General features: G+C 37.0%; 1 protein-coding gene across 3 annotated transcripts in view; it reads right to left on the bottom strand.

Moving 5' to 3' along the window:
- LOC109844484 overlaps positions 3,406-14,943 on the bottom strand; it is a 13,834-nt gene continuing 2,296 nt past the window's right edge. For all 3 annotated transcript variants that reach the window (XM_020413539.1, XM_020413541.1, XM_020413540.1), the window contains 11 exons: positions 14,183-14,678; positions 13,275-13,426; positions 9,688-13,200; positions 9,350-9,565; positions 8,718-8,921; positions 8,367-8,570; positions 7,323-7,481; positions 5,506-5,883; positions 4,760-5,201; positions 4,390-4,480; positions 3,406-3,850 (listed from right to left, as the gene is read on the bottom strand). In XM_020413539.1, the coding sequence (XP_020269128.1) occupies positions 3,601-3,850; positions 4,390-4,480; positions 4,760-5,201; positions 5,506-5,883; positions 7,323-7,481; positions 8,367-8,570; positions 8,718-8,921; positions 9,350-9,565; positions 9,688-13,200; positions 13,275-13,426; positions 14,183-14,678 (6,105 nt within the window). In that variant the 3' untranslated portion in view covers positions 3,406-3,600. The remainder of the gene's footprint in view (positions 3,851-4,389; positions 4,481-4,759; positions 5,202-5,505; positions 5,884-7,322; positions 7,482-8,366; positions 8,571-8,717; positions 8,922-9,349; positions 9,566-9,687; positions 13,201-13,274; positions 13,427-14,182; positions 14,679-14,943) is intronic.

Genomic DNA, 14,943 nt, shown 5'->3' on the forward strand with positions numbered 1-14,943 from the left:
CTGTTTTCCCTTGATACATTCAACACATACGTCGAAGTCCGAAAAATCAAGGGAATCCAAAATGCCATCTGACACAAGACGCTCAATTCTACCGTTTGAGATATGACCTAAGCGCTTATGCCATAATGTCGCCGAATTTTCCTTATTTAATTTACGCTTAGTACCACGTGATTCCACATGCAAGGATTCATTGTAATAAGCAATTGTATCAAGCAAATATAGGTTGTCATAAATACTCAAGTAATCGGTTCCCACAACATTTGAATTAAAAGATAAACTGAATTGACTGTTTCCAAATGAACAAGAATAACCTGATTTGTCCAATACAGAAACAGAAACCAAATTCCGTCTAAAAGACGGTACTACAAAAGTATCTTTTAAATCCAAATAATAACCAGTTCCTAACAACAACCTAAAGTGCCCAATTGCTTCCACATCTACCGATTGTCCGTCGCCCACAAAGATGTGTCTTTCAACATCACTTGGCTTTCGGTAGCTCAGGCAACCCTGCATAGAAACACTTATGTGAGTAGTAGCACCAGAGTCTAACCACCAAGTGTTTCTAGGTACTGAAGCTAAATTAACCTCAGAACAGACCAAAGCAAGGAACGTACCCTTATTATCACGCCAGGCGTGATATTTTGTACAGTCCTTCTTTACATGTCCAGGCTTCTTACAGAAGAAACAACCCTGATTATCCTTATGTTGTTTCTTCTCAACTGGACCCTTAGCAGCTTCCTTATCATTCTTCCTTTTCTTGCCCTTATCCTTAGAGGCATAGGCCAAATGAGCACTTTCTGTCTTATCTTGCTTCAACCTGTCTTCTTCTTGCACACAGTATGAAATGAGCTCATTTAGAGTCCATTTCTCCTTTTGACAGTTATAACTGACCTTAAATTGGTTAAACTGTGCAGGAAGAGACAACAAAACCAGATGCACTAATAACTCGTCACAAAGATCGAGTTTAAGTGCCTTAAGCTTTGAAGCAATATGAGACATTTCCATAATGTACTCCCTGATATTTCCTTTGCCCTTATACTTCATTGAAATCAAGCGAGCTAAAAGCGTGCTTGTTTCTACCTTATCGTTTTTCGCAAAACGCTTCTCAATTTCGGCAAGGAAATCTTTAGCCTTAGTAATCCCTTCGGATTCTATGCCCCTGAAGGCTTCCGGAACGCCGCGCTTAATGATCATAAGACTCATGCGATTTGAACGCTCCCACTTCTCATGCTCCTTCTTTGCATCAGGAGTGCTATCCGCATTGAGAGGTTGGGGTTGTTCAGTTCTTAATGCATAGTCAAGATCCATGCAGCCAAGAACAATTAATATGTTCTCTTTCCAAACCTTGAAGTTTGTCCCATTTAGCATGGGAATTGAGTTGATGTTAGCAGAAATTGTTGCAGCAGATGCATTAGCTGAAATAAAACAAAAGAATGCTCACATCAATAACCATAATCAATAAAATTCAAATAATGACAATCCCCATCCAAGATACCGGCACAACATTAATATCAAGTCTTTGGACAGTAATATTAACTTGTAAGTGATACCTTGTTGCAATGATCAAACATTGACAATAACTCATGTCAAATAATGAAACTATCTTTGGATCGATTCATTATTCACATGTAAACCTTATAATTGTCACACGCTTATCATCGCAGATGTGTATACAGTCTAAATAAATATTAACCTTCCTTTGGGCCGATTAAATATTTACACGAAAGCATACACACAAACATCTCACATTCCTCATGAACAATCTACACAAGAGATGTTACTTTGGCAACTTCTTGTTTCAATTAATCAATTGGAATGAGAGACAACCTTAATACCTTAGTGTCATAATATTTGAATTAAATAATTGATTAAAAAACTGAATTAGATTTAAATTAAAAAATTTAAATCAACTGAATTTCCAAAAACTTAATTGGGGTCTCACAGCTTAATTAGGGCCCATAACTTAATTGAATAAATTAAGTATACCAAAGTGGACCCATGAAAAGCCGAGGCTTAACCATAATGAACACGAAGTTCCCTTAACTTCGAACGCGAGGTTCGACTGTATTGAGTACGAGACTCACTTAAGCACGAACGCGAGGTTCATTTGAGAATGAACGAACGCGAGGTTCGTTTGATAAAAGAACGCGAGGTTCAACTTGGGAACGAACGCAAGGTTCGTTTAAAAAATGAACGCGAGGTTCGACTGAAGTACGAACGCGAGGTTCGACTGAAGTACGAACGCGAGGTTCGTCTGAAGTACGAACGCGAGGTTCGTCTGAAGTTCGAACGCGAGGTTCGTCTGAAGTACGAACATGAGGTTCGTCTGAAGTACGAACGCGAGGTTCGTCTGAAGCACGAACGCGAGGTTCGTTAAAAATTGAGCTTGACGCTCACCTGAGTTGAACGCGAGGTTCACCTTAGAACGAACGCGAGGTTCGTTAAAATTGAGCTTGACGCTCACCTGAGTTGAACGCGAGGTTCACCTTAGAACGAACGCGAGGTTCGTTGAGCGCGAAGCTCGGTTAAAATTGAACGAACGCGAGGTTCGTTTGAGGTAACCACCTCCTTAATTTTCGCCATGAACCCTTAGGGTTTCAAACTGAAACCCTCGCCGCTAAACCCAAAAAATTCCTCGATTTTTATTTTCAAAGCCAGATCCTGAATCGAAAAAAAATTCTTGATCCAGATCCAAGAAAAATTGAAGAAAAATCAAAGGAAATTCCAAAAAATTACTGTTCACCGGCGTTTTTAGTCACTGTTCACCCAAAAAATGCTTTACTGTTCATCCGGGAAAAAAATTTACTGTTCGCCGAACATTACTGTTCATCCGAAAACAAAACTGAATCTTTAACCAGAGATTTAAGATCAAAAATCTAATAAAACTTAAATCCCTAAGAATTAATCAAGGTGGCTCTGATACCACTTGTTAGATCTAAACCAAAACTTGAGATCTAAAACCATATAGCCATGATTAATTCAAAGAGATTAACAATAATCAAGAGAGCGGAAGCTTATACCTGAGTCCATGGATGAACCTTGAGATGGGTTTTGGATCTTCTAACCTTAGGGTTTCTCTAAATCCGAATTTCTCTAGCTAGATGGGGGTGCAGAGAATTAGAGAATGTAACCCTAGGTTAGGGACCATAACCCCTTATTTATAGATGTTATAATTTTGTAATTTACCCCCTCAATAAATCACAATTACAACCTGGTATCTGCACATATAACCCCATGATTATATTTAAATACCCATTTACCCAACTTAATTGATCACTTTAGTGGGTTATCCTGAAAGATAGCAATACACATTGATTAATCATATGTGCCCACAAATAGATTTATTAGATTAAATCCAACAGCTCGGTGTTTCCCCCCATCGGTTTTTGGGAAGTAAAGATCAGATACAGTTCAAAACCTCGGCAAAGCCAAAACTTTTTTCATATAAAGGCCAGTTACGATACAAGATATTTACATTTGCTCGAAACAATGAAACATGTTTGGCAAAATTGCGGATAAATAAAAATATGCGTACAGCCTAGCAGAATCACTCTGGGCAAAATTGTGGACAAATAAGAATATGCGTACAACTTAATAGAATCACTTTGATGTTTGTTTCCGCTTCTTGCTATGTTTGCTCACAAGAAAAGTCTCTCTTTCCCACTCATGCAGTCCAAAACTCTCCACGTCTTTATGTAAGAGAAGTGACGAAGCAGAGGATTTCCACCCAAGAGCATTTGAAAACATTATAAGCATGCTTTGACATGCTTGCTCTTCTTCCATTAGTTCTCTCGCAGTTCTCGCTCGTGAGTGCTCTTCGTCTCTCCATGGCCATGGCCTATCATAGTACCTGTCAATAGCGGATCAACACGACGAAGATACGAAAATATGGGTATTATATATTAAAACTAACCAAGCAGGAAGTATGGGTAAATTTCTCAAAACTCGAACAATTTCCCACTAGTTTGATGTTTCTCTATGGTTTTGAAAGCTCATTGTAGTTTTCTGTAATATAAAAGTTTAGGTAACTTTGTCCTGAAAAGAGTTCAGTTTCACTTTTGAGCATCCTAAAACAACTTCTATATCATGCCACTTTATTATACTTTCCATCCCCCACTTTATTATACTTTTCAACCCCTATCGGCCTGTCCTTGGACTTTTCTTTAATAGGTACTAAAGTTCTAAAATTCATGGTCGGTTTTAGACTGCATTTTGGTCAAGATTATAAAGTCTTGCTAACTGTACTTGTCACCAATTATAGTAGAGATGCTCCCACTTCAGTCAACATAGACTTTGCAAACTGCAAATTACAATATTGATGCAAATTTTGAAAGAAAAAAAAATAACAAAAATTTGCTTTAAGTTATAAAGTTAGAAAATTGTACATACCACCTCCAATCTGGATTAAGTTCAGGAGGGCAATATATTTTTGAGCATAGTGAAGCTATTGCTTCAGTAGCCCCATCTAGAGTGACATTCCCTGTTCAAAAGTAAGATAATAATGTTAAAGCCACCGAATCATACGAGAAAGACTATGCAACATTCATTATAATCCTCAGACCTAGATGAACATAAATTTCAGTATACATCAATTTCCTCATACCATGCAAGCTCTATCCACATAAAGCTCAAGACAATTTCTTAACATTAAGAACAATACTTATGAAGTCAATATATCAACAATGAAAGAATCATCGGCATTACAATGTTATGATAGTGCACGGCACTAAGCAAACAGAAATGAGAGAAAGGTATGTACCTGATGTACTAGTTGAATGGCCTAAGAGCAATAAACAAAGTGCTAATATGACCGATGGAAGAAAACTGCAACTCCTTCCAAGAATCTGTTGCAGGTAAAGTAGTATGACAGCTAATGCCTCATCAGAACTAGAATATTCTTCCCCACCTCCACACTCCTTTTTGCTGATTTCTTCCACTATGGGCCGTAAAGTTTCAACCTCTGATCTACTTATTGAAAAAAATTTATTCATTTTTGAACATTTGTTTGTAAAGCATCCAAGAATTACTGAAGCTGACACCCAGCGTAAAAGCTTAGAACCAAGGGATTCTTCTCCCTGATGTTCCTTACACGAAATAAGCAGATAAGAATTTGGAACATTGGCCATGGATTTTTGCTTTGAGGATGGTTGTAAAGCAGGTGGAACTGCCAGCATAAGAAGCTTTGATAGTCTCGCCTTGTCCTGTAATGACAACATCAATCGACACTTTTAGGTTGTCATAAGTTAAATTATCATCAAATTTATTTGCAAGAATAAGGTCAAGATACCATTCAGCAAAAAACAGTTATGAAGGAATTAAACTTTCAGTCACAAGCAAGAAACTTTTAATTCTGAAACAAATATTCATAATATAACCTAGCTCCAAAAGAACCCGTAAACCAAAGATACAATTATATAACCTTGTACAATGCTGAAAAGGTAAGAGCTTCTTAGACATGCTTACATCATTTAAATGCACTTATATGCAAGATAAGGAGAAGCATACCATGAGAGTCACAGCTGGTACTGGTGCAGACATAAGGATGATATTTAGCCAAATCTCACTTGTAGAACTAGTTCCTGGAATACTGAGCTCCATGTCAACAGCCTGGCACAACTGAAATAACCCCGCAAGTGATAAGGTCAAATTTGGGCGAAATTTTTTTTTATCCTGTGATATATCTAAATCTCTGTCCTTTGATATTTTCAAAATTGAGACAGTCACACTCAGTAAAGCCTTTATTAAAGAAGTATTTCCCTTCGGCAACTTCAGGAGGCTCACTATTAGCATATGTAAATGAGATGAAAGATCTAGTAATTGCTCAGGAGCATATTCTTGCAGCCATTGACTGATAGTTCCAGATGAGATTCCATCACCGAGAACCTAAACCAAATAGGTAAAGATAGTAAGTAAACCAAATCAGTCCTAAACAGTTTCAAAGATCTATAAGATTGCAAGTAACAAAGTAACTTCTGAAATAGAAATAAAAAAGCACGAAAATGGAAACATTAAATCACAGCTGCCAGTTAATTATTCTTATTGAGCTGTCGCAAGTAAATACAAACAAAGGTTGTTAATTTATTGAATTTTTACCTGAGTAGGAATAAAAATTATGGTGATATCTAGGCTCATTTGGCCACTATGAATAAAAAAGATTAGGCAAGAAAGAAGAAAACAACAAATAGACTGGGTAATCAGTAGTTTACTCAAACCTATTGTGCTGGACTATCCAAATATAAACATAAAGTTTATGGTATTTGATACTTTTACTTTCTTTTGGACAATGATTTTGTGCAACTATGCTACAATGATAAAGTGACCACCACCATCAACAAATCATATGGTCACATATATTGGAAATAAATAATCCAAATCACGTGCAGATCACCTCCCGAGCATTTTCTGGTTCCACACATGATCACACAGATAAAAATAAATACAGACATTAAAAGAACAGAGAAGTGAAGTTCCACTACAAGGAAAGAGCCAAAGGGCAGTAAATTAAACAAACTTCTCGATTCTTCTGAGTGTCAAGAACCTCAGTATTTATGGAAATTAAACGTATATATTATCATGAAATCATACATTGCAACAGAGGTTCTACAATTTGGAATGCTTTTAGCAAGGATGATTAACCAATGGCCAAGTAAAGAAGCAGATCATGTGGCCCTAGGAGTTCATCTGAAGCTGCATATTGGGCTTTGTTACTAGAGTAGTACATAGGTCTTTGCGTAACTAACTTTAAAACTGTAGAAGTTGGATTTAAAACTGTAGAAGTTGACAGCTAGCAAACTTAATTCCATTGACAAAATCAAATATACTGATTAAAATGTGCTAAGATAACCATTTATATCGACAAATTCAAATATTTAGCTTGAACTACAGTACATGGTTTTTTGGTGTAATTTCTACCCAGAAACTGCAAGCCAGAAGTACTTGTGAACAACATATGGATCTCATATCTTCCATTTCTTTCACCTTTTATTTACTTTGATCTTCTTCCTTAAAAAAGCTTCTGTTGACAATAAACTATAAGAAAACCATGTAATTCTACCACTATTGTGTTTCTATCAGTCTATTTTATCAGAAAGGGAAATAATGACGTAACGAATTGGAAGATTTCAGCATGTATGATTTCAGTATGTGCGAGAGATGAATAAATCTAAACTTCCACAAGGGAAAATTGAGGTCACAAGAGCATTTAGAAGACTTGAGCATGTATTATTTATGAAATATATTATAAGTGAATCTGCAGTTAAAAATAAACTCACTACAGAAAGATTAAATCTGCAATAAATGAAATAATATTGACACATGCGTACCTTCAAGACCAACTCTATAACTGCTAGAGAAGATTCTTGATGATCCCCAGCAAGCCTCTTCCCGTAGGACAAAAGAATAGAGGATAACCATGAAACTAGACCATGTTTCTTGATTAAACAAAGAGCTATATTGGAAAGTCTAACACATTTCTTCACTATCTGCAGTGCAAGTGAAACTAAGTTTCAGATTATTGTTGAAAAATTGTTATGATGAGCATATTACAAATAGTTGAAACATTAACCATGAGGAAAGTATAAGAGAATTTGTAAAAGTGTATGAGAATCATCATATAAGGCATATATATTAGAGAACACTTCTCATATATAATAGCTTACTGCTAAGAACAGAAGGCTACCAGACTACAAGAAACTTATGAAATCACGTATATGAGCTTTTTCTGTTTTCCTTTCTTTTTGTTTAGTCCGGCGGATCTCGACTCCTAAAAATTTATTTTGATATGACACGAGTGCTTCAAACATCCAGTTCCAGCAGATCCATGATTGTATCATCTAAAAACATGTTAATATACCATTTGTTCTTCTTTTCCAAAGTAGTCATCTTTACACTGGAGGCCTTTCAATATGGCCTAAAGGACCGCTTGAAAGAAGAACTGTTAGCTCATAGACAACAGATTAACCTTTTAGGTTGTGGTTCTTCAAGTGCTAGAATTATCCAAAATTCCAAGATCAATATGAAGGTTGAGGGAAAAATAATCTTACATATTTTAACACACTGCATAGGTTGAGTGCCTCATTTAGGTGAAAAGCATATGCTTTTGTGCAGTGCCTTTTATTAAAGCCTTTTTGAATGTGAATCTGGGAGGATTGTCACATACATTTCTCTGATGGAATCTTAAAGTTAGTTGTTGTTCCACCAAAACAATGAAGTTAGGAAGATGATGAAGTGGGAAATACTTCTACATCGTAACAATATTCAAGTCCTTATGCTTTCAAATGACTGTAATCATGAGTTATTCACAAGTCAAAAATTACAGACATACACAGGATAATAAGATATAAATATTCAAGAAAATTTTGAAATACCTGAAGTATAAGAATCTTTGACTCGTGATCCGCGAGCGAAGAACCAAAGAAACTCAGCAACAGATTTAAAACTTCTTGTTTCATATATATTTTAGCATCAACATCTGAATTCAATCCCGCGCATAGTAGCCGCAGTATCCATAGACGGTCCATTTTGAAATGGATGGAACCACTTCTGAACAACTTAGGAAAAAATGGGATCCTCTGCACAGAGAAACAATAACCAATAAGCAACACCACCACAAACAAAAATAACAACAAAGAAAATAGTTTTGAGAACGATAACAATGACAACAGCCGAGAACGACTTTATACAAAAATTATTAGACCTCTACATCAGCTTACATATACCTTCAGTTTAATCTTTTGTGAGTTCTCTAAGAATTCACTCAATGTAAGAAAATGATTCTGAGAAGGATCCAACAATATGAGAGAGGCTTCAGCAGCAAAAATAGCTATCACAGAAGGAATTCTCTGCCATTCCGCTGTTATCCTATTCTGGATATTTGTTAAAAGAAGTTGAAGTGGCAGTGTCTCCTTCCTCTTCTGACAAGTCTGTCATCAAATCATGTAAAAATCTTAGACAATAAGCAGTATGTTGTTTGCATGTCCGCCATACAAGTAATTGATTTGGTGTGCAGAAAAGTGCAAGTCAGTAGACTTCAATAGGAATTCAGACTATGGGAAAGTTCCCCTATGGGCTCAGAGGGGGAGATGGTGAGCTATACGTCAGTGAGCGAGTTAATAACTCCAAGTCTTGCAAGTTATAATAGTTCATATAAAATTGGAACAAGTAATACACGGCTAGCTGCTAATAGTTAGATACTTTTATCCAGCAGACAGTCTGCTAGTATCCAATGAAAATATTCAACACATGATGAAGTTTAAATACAAAAAATAAATAAATATTACATGGGTTATCAATACAAAGGTGCATTGTAGTCGAGAACTACCAAAATGCAATGGTAAAAACAAATGTTTACCTTCAAAGCATCCTGGAATTTTCCAAGGCAATTGTACCCCAATTTCCGTAGTTCTTCATCAGGTGAAGATATGCTAACAAATGAAATTGCTAGAAGGCCTAATCTAGAAAACTCTGTCGGCTCCAGGTACCCCATGGCAAGACAGTGGTTAGAAAACGCCAATATGTAAGCAGGGTCGTATCTTTGAACCATGTTAATATTTGAAGATGATATTTTCTGCCAAAATGTCAACAAAAATCTTTAAACAAGTCAAATTGGTAAAAACCCGGTGTATAATTCAAGAATAGTATAGAAAAAGCAATATATAAAATGAACCTAAAGAAAAGTGTGAGATTAACCTCTGAAGAATCCACAAAATTGTCCTCCAAAAGTCTTTCTAGTGACATTAGAGCAATCCTTGAAGATCTATCGCTGCAAAAATGCAATGCTGTCATGACAGATAAATTCGAATCAACTGGAATATACTCTCTAAAGAATACTTTGCGCCTTTCTTTTGCAGCTTCCACGTCAGATGATACAGATCCATCAAGAAACAATTCGTTTCTAAGTTTCATGGCCGAACCGCCCCAGAGATAATCCATAGCCGCAATACTCCAACAATATGATCCTTCAATCGTCTCAATCTCATGCATAAGATGGAAAATCTCCAAGTCAATTTCACTCATAGTTGCCCCATAGCTTGATAAAAGCAAAGAAAGCAACTCCCTTGAATTTCTGCCATCAACATTTGCGCTCTGAAAATTTTTCTGTTGATCTTTAAGATGATAAAGTACTCTAAGCAACTTAACTAGTTCTAACCTAACACCCTCAAAAGAACAGCGATAAGATTGCAGCCCCAAGGACATGTCAGAGGTGTTCCTGCCATCAGGGACAGTTTGGTCCACAAATGAGATGTCTAGAGATTTCAAGATACTGGGGAGTGGTTGCATTAACATTCCAGAGGTACTAACAGTAGATAATTCTGAATCAGCAGAACTTCCAACCATTACTGGAACAAATTTAGAGTCTCTAATCAATTGTTCAAGAACAGCACAAGAAGAAAATCTTGTTTCTGATAGCGCCACTAGAATGCAACGAATTGCTCTTAAAGTAAGAGGATCCTCAAATCTGTGAAGGAGAGAAGACTTGACAAATTGTTCTAGAAAATGAATAGATGGTGCTTCCCTTTGATAGATTTTGATGTCTGTGGACAATTGGACAATGTTGCTTAGTATGTAATGTTCTAGGAACCTGAAAACTGGATAGCATTCAGCACTACATGATACACAGGAGCTATTAAATTTGAGAGGAATTTTTGTTATGATGTCTTCCCATGCATCGACCAGGATGCACATAAATCTTTTTGCGTAACCTGTAATGTTAGATTCTCTATCCGTCCATATTCCTTTGGATTTTCCATTTTCTTCTATTGTACTAGATGTCAGACTTGCTCCTGGAAATAATAATAATCTCGCAAAGGAAATTTTAGCAGCAACAACATCAAGAATTTTTAAGGACTCCTTGTAGGAACACGAACCAAGGTTTTCACAACCAGGAAGATGTGGATCAAACAAAGATCTGTCTGAATAAACAGAATCAAATATTCCCAATAGCTGTATGTCTTTCACCCTAATCTCACTTAGTAAAAGAGAAGAATGCAACATGGTGATTGCTTTACCAAGAAGAGTAGAGCAGCAAAATTTATGAAAATTCTCGAGAGATGTTGGCACTGGTTCATCATAATCCTCTTGGAAAATGTCTTGAGAGACATAGTCTTTCCATCTTGAGAACCCGTCCAAAAGCATACGAGAATAGAACTTAGCAATTGTTCCGAGTGGTTTTAGCTCCTGGCCCCCATATTTATGTCTGATAAACACCATATACGACAAAGCCACAGGCAATAAATGCACAAAATCATCATTTGAAAAGGCACAATTACTGACCTCGTTAGTCCTATTGCACTTAGCTGACCGCACACCATCTTTATTTAATAGAACTAAATCAGAAAAGTTATTGTTTAAAATTCCCAAAAATATCTTCCCAAAGTGATGCATATGCAAAGGGCTAACTTCAACAAGCTGTAATAGAATTTTTGTTTTTATCTTGCTGGTGGGATAAAAGCAATATGCAAGCATCTTCATGGGACTGTTGGCAATCATCCTAGACAACTGTGTACATAGTGGAAACAGAGCAGGATCAGGTTTAGCAAATCTCTGACTATAAGCAGCAGTGACAATCTTCAACAAACATGCCTCAGCACATTGAAGATTGAAATTGATACCAAACTCCAGAATCTTCTGATAAAGGTTAAGAAGGATGGATATATTGAAAATCTTGGATTCCCCCTCCCACAATGAATTAAATTGGGAGTCCATTCTCGGCTGATGCAAGTACCTAAATATCATATCCAATGCACCATCCACGATATACAAACCAACAGAAACAACAACATTCGCAAATGATGACGTGCTCCTGGAAATGCTATCTTTGAGTTCAACATACATCCAGTCTGCAACTTCGAGCAACTCGAATGGTGATACAAACTTCATCAAGCAATGAAGTATGTAAAATCTAGGGAGAATCAGTTCATCTCTCTTGAGAACAGAAAGCTTAAAGCTTTCCATTAAGTCTTCAACAAAGTTCCTGGGAGCGCTTAAAACTATTCCAGGAGAAAAATCAGGCATTTCAGATGAACAATAGAGCAGATCTCTAGCAGATAAGACAAAGTCAAAGACTATCCTTAATAACCGCAAGAAATTACAGTCAACAGGATGAAACTTTTCTTGGGAAGTCATCAAGGTTTGCACATTATTTCCCAAGCTGCTGAAGCTGAGAGGCTGCGACAAGGCAAAAGCCATAACAGGATGCTGGAAAATGAAGTCAACAACATCTTGAACATAATGTGTAAGAGACGATACCCCCAAAGTTTTAAAACCAGTAACATCAGAAAATGCAACCAACGTATGATCTAATAGATATCTAACAAGAGTGATGCACATTTGGAGTTTTTCTTTTAAAATAGTTGATGTGGTGGTCCTGGATGACACATTCTGGTTGGTCTTAAGGAATCGCATCATCTGGTTAGTCCAAAATAGTAACATTCTCAAAGATAAGATGGAGTCGTCAAGAGAACCTTCAGAGAGCTTAACTTGAAGCAAGCTTAGCATTGCACTTGAATGCAGTACATCTAGCTTTCCACTTGAGCCTGACTTAGCACTTTCAACACACATGATTGCCGAAAATAGAGCACAAAATGGAGCACTATATAAAAATAAGGCAGCAGAAGAAGCTGGTTCTTTATCTAGAAGGTCTTCTATTTCTGAAAGTTGGGGAGCTTTATTGCTATTGAGCGATTGAAGTTTGCTTCCTTCGAAATTACCAATTACACCCTCAATCATTTTAAGGCCGGATGAGACGATATTTGTCTCCAGATCAACAACATTGGCTAGAAAACCCTGTTCAAGGAAAAGTACCCATGACAAGAAAGGAAGATATGATCTGAAATGTTGTCTTGTAACAGTAAGAAGCAGCTGAAAGTTGGTCAACATATCCTGAGGAGTTGCACAAACAATAGATGATGTAAAAGCAACAGCTGCACCAACTTGCCTAACACCATGATCCCCCTCTAGAAGCTCCTTTACCTTAACTAGTACTGGGGACAAAGAGCCATCACACTGTTTGACAGCACTTCTTGAAATTGTAAACAAACTACAACTATCTTGATCAAAAACACCCTGGGAAAAGCGCAAGAGATTATTAACTGGCCTCCACTCACAAAGGTCGCTCTTTGCTTCCATGTCTTCTGAAGGATAACCATTAAACTTTTCAGTCAAGATCAGACGTACTACGCCAGATAATGTTCTTGCATCCACCTGTTGGACAACAGTCAGAGAACAGAATCCTGTGCACTAAAATGTGTGTAATAAATTAAGGGATAATTTTCTACCTGGGTCTGCAAGATTAAGCTTATCGTGTTGCATGCATACAACGAAATCATGGACTTTTCATATAATTTATAGGTTCTGGATTCTGATTCAAGCAACCTGAGACACTTCTCTAGGACACAAATGATGAGAGGACTAAAACCAGGAGAATCGTCTGTATACAAAATGCATAGTTAGTGAAAAGAATTGTCACTGAACTATGAAGTTATGTGGCGCACGCCACCATCCCAAGATAATTAACAAGTTATAGATGTAAGTTGCAAGCAGAAACAAAAGCCCGGAAAGGAAATTTGATTAACAGTGAGAACAAAAAAAAGGGGGGAAAAAGCTAACATGCACTACTTGAATAATAATAATCAGGAGCTGCTTCCAAACAATAGCAACAAAAATAACAAAGCCTTTACCCCAAATGTTTGGGGGTAGAAGCTGCTTCCAAAGAAAGAAATAAACTAAACTGGCAGCATTATAGAGACTAAGATTTTCACGGTGTTCATCATATCACATCTAAGCATAACAATAACTTATGATGTCTGAAACAATTCAATACAAGGTCCGGAAATGTTGGCAGCCAGGAAACTGAGTAGTTGTTACGGTTTATTTCAGCATAATGTCTGACAATATTAAAACTAGACTTTAACATCATATATAATTGAGATAATGTAGACCAAACATGCAGATGTGAGTCACTAGCCTTTTTTTTTTTTTACTGTAATCTAGTAATAAGGTCTGTCTCTTGACAACAAGTCTGTACAAGAAACATATAGTTGATATGCAATCCCATCAAATAAAACCTAAATCTCTGTACAACAATCCACATATTGCCCCTTAAGCCATCTGAGGCATCAAACAGAAAGTAATGTTAAACTTGCAGGATAAAGATATTGCCCTTTATAAATGAACCATTACATACCATTAGCATTCTCTAACTTAGAGATTAGCTCTCGCATTTGATCCAGATACTTATACAAGTTGTTTCCAACTGTTGAAGCAGCATCACAAAGAAATGAACTGACATTATTGGACAAGCAGTGAATCACTTCCGCCCCTTCGCCACCTGCAATATGACTTTTCGTACAATAGCCAGTTAATGAAGACAACCATACATCAATTTCAGAGACATTTTGATCAAAGGCACCGGTGCTTGTCATAGCTGCTCGAGCCAGAACATATGCCTCTTCTCGAATGCCTTTAACATGTGAATACAATAAGATGTTTATTAATCGCTGCAAGTGTTTGTACAAAAATTTGGGGGCTCTAGCTGAAATCCTGCCTCCTGGCGCTTGTTGAATACATTCACGTAAGAGAGACAAGAGGGACTCTAGCTGACATGTAGACAGACTTGAAGGGTCAACTGGTAAAAGTTTGAAGAAGTCAAATGATCCCTCAACAGCAAGAGGCACTGTCCTCTGCAAAACAATAATACAGACAGTTGTATAAGCAATTGCATTATACACTTCCATCTAATATATGAAGCCAATAGTTATAAAACAATCCTCCCCTTTAACACTGCACCATATACCTATCACGTGTTACCATGAAGAACTTGAATTATCAACTGTTCTTATTATTGTTCATCTATATGGTTCAATCTATAAGTTTCTGATTCTAGTTTGCTGGGCTGGTGCGGATCGGGGGTTTGGTGGGGGTTGGGCGTGCAAAGGTGGTTACCAG

The sequence above is a fragment of the Asparagus officinalis genome, chromosome 6 (assembly GCF_001876935.1).
Source record: "Asparagus officinalis chromosome 6, Aspof.V1, whole genome shotgun sequence".
Classification (NCBI taxonomy): domain Eukaryota; kingdom Viridiplantae; phylum Streptophyta; class Magnoliopsida; order Asparagales; family Asparagaceae; genus Asparagus; species Asparagus officinalis.